The sequence below is a fragment of the Diaphorina citri genome, unplaced genomic scaffold (genome assembly GCF_000475195.1).
Source record: "Diaphorina citri unplaced genomic scaffold, Diaci psyllid genome assembly version 1.1 scaffold3558, whole genome shotgun sequence".
NCBI lineage: Eukaryota > Metazoa > Arthropoda > Insecta > Hemiptera > Psyllidae > Diaphorina > Diaphorina citri.
The window spans coordinates 8,100-9,969 of record NW_007380958.1 but is presented as its reverse complement, the minus strand read 5'-3'; the positions used below and the strand labels follow the sequence as shown (position 1 = coordinate 9,969).

Here is a 1,870-nt window from a genome sequence, read left to right as displayed (position 1 = left end):
AACCAAAAAAAAAGGACTTTTATTAAAAAAAAATTTTTTGGGTTTTGGGAAAAAAAAAAAAAAAAAAAAAAAAAAAAAAAAAAAAAGGGATATTTTAATTGAGGTGAAGAAGAGACTTGGAGGAAAAGTTTACCTAGAATGTAGGTACCTATCTCTTCCAGTACCTATATCCAGTTACCTTACAACATTACTAACAGTGATTTGAAAATCATGAAAAAATTGCATCAAGCACTCGTGAAATCGAAAAAATCTCCGTACTCTTCGAAAACAAAAGTTATAAGAATCAACCACATAGCAAAACAAAGATAACACTTGCAGGAATAGTTCCTAATCCATCCAAGAGAGGTCAGCACTTTCTAGCTCCTAAAAAGGGCGGGGTGTCGTTTTTCCCCGTGTTCCCCTATGTACCTACCTATTACAGTATAGGTATAGGATATATGTATGTAGTACCTATACCAGAATAAAACCCATTTCTGATTTTTATTTTTTTAACCCATTTCTGATTTTTATTTTTTTAACCCATTTCTGATTTTTCCCTTGTTTTTCTCTCTCTCTCTGTTTCAGCCTCAAATCTTCTCCCTCACCAGCAGCAGTGGCGTACATAGGAGGCAGGATCTGGGACAGAATGGCCTGGAAGACATGATTCAACTCTCGTAAGTACACTGGCCAGTCCCGGGTTCGATTCCCTGAGAGGAGAAAGAAAAAGGAAATCGTAAAATTTATGTCTAAAATTATATATATAACCCTCGGAAGGTAAACTCCCTCTCCTTTTCCTTTTTTGTTCGTAAAATTAAAATTTTTTTTTTTTTTTTTTTTTTTTTAGGTTTGATGGAGGGAACTGTAACTGCTAAAGTCTTATCGTCTCGAAACGATTTTTGAAGATGTTTGATTTGATTAAGGGAACTATAAGTGATAAGGTCTTATCGTCCCGAAACCGGAGAAGGAATACAGGATATTAGAAAGCTATCCGTTCCGAAGACGAACATTATCCGTTTAGGATAAAATCTGCCCCGGCTGGGAATCTAACCTGCGGCCTAGCACTTACAAGACAGACGCGCTACCAACCAAGCAAACCGACTCTCCGACTTTCGATAGTGAATAACTCGCGCATCGCTTGATCAATTTGACTCCAAAAAGGACTAACCACATTCTCTCTCCGCTCCACAGGTGGTGGTAATTTCCGGCGAGTCTGGCTCAGGGAAGACCGAATGTACCAAGCTAGTAATGCAATATCTGGCCGCCGTCAACAAGTCACCATCTAATCTGATAACAGAACAAATTCTGGAGGCGTCTCCCCTTCTGGAGAGCTTTGGTAACGCCAAGACAGTGAGGAACGACAACTCCTCCAGATTTGGCAAATTCCTCCAGGTCCATTTCAAAGAGTAAGTTTTTATTTTTTTAATTTTTAAAATTAGTTTAGTAGGTAGTAGGTATGTACCTAATCTTCTTCTTCTTTTACTGCAACTTTCCCCAACCTTATTTGGGGTCGGCGTTACCTTCTTTTATCCTACCCCTCCATACCTCCTATCCAATGCCTCCTTCTTTATCTATCCCTTCTCTCTCAAGTCTTAAATCAACCTTATGTCTAAAGCTCAACTTTGGTCTCCCAAGTAGGTACCGATTCATTCTAATCAATCTACCTACTTAATTATGTTTATTATTCTAACTATAATAGGTAATGGCTTACCTTATTTTCTATTTGACTAGGGTTCTTAGTTGAACTAAGAAACCTAGTCAAATAGAAAATAAGGTAAGCCATTATCTAATTTGGGTGTCTAATATGAATCTAATTAATAATATAATAGGTAAGTATTTTTATTCTTTTTATTTTATGTACTTACCCACAGTCCCACATAATTTTTTACATAAA

At 36.8% G+C, this 1,870-nt stretch overlaps 1 protein-coding gene across 1 annotated transcript in view; it reads left to right on the top strand.

Moving 5' to 3' along the window:
* Positions 1–1,386, top strand: part of LOC113472000 (unconventional myosin-VIIa-like) — a gene marked incomplete at its 5' end in the record, with an annotated part of 8,796 nt that extends 7,410 nt beyond the window's left edge. The window contains one exon of the mRNA XM_026831526.1: positions 1,168–1,386. Within this exon, the coding sequence (XP_026687327.1) occupies positions 1,168–1,386 (219 nt within the window). The remainder of the gene's footprint in view (positions 1–1,167) is intronic.
* Positions 1,387–1,870: the final 484 nt, after the last annotated feature.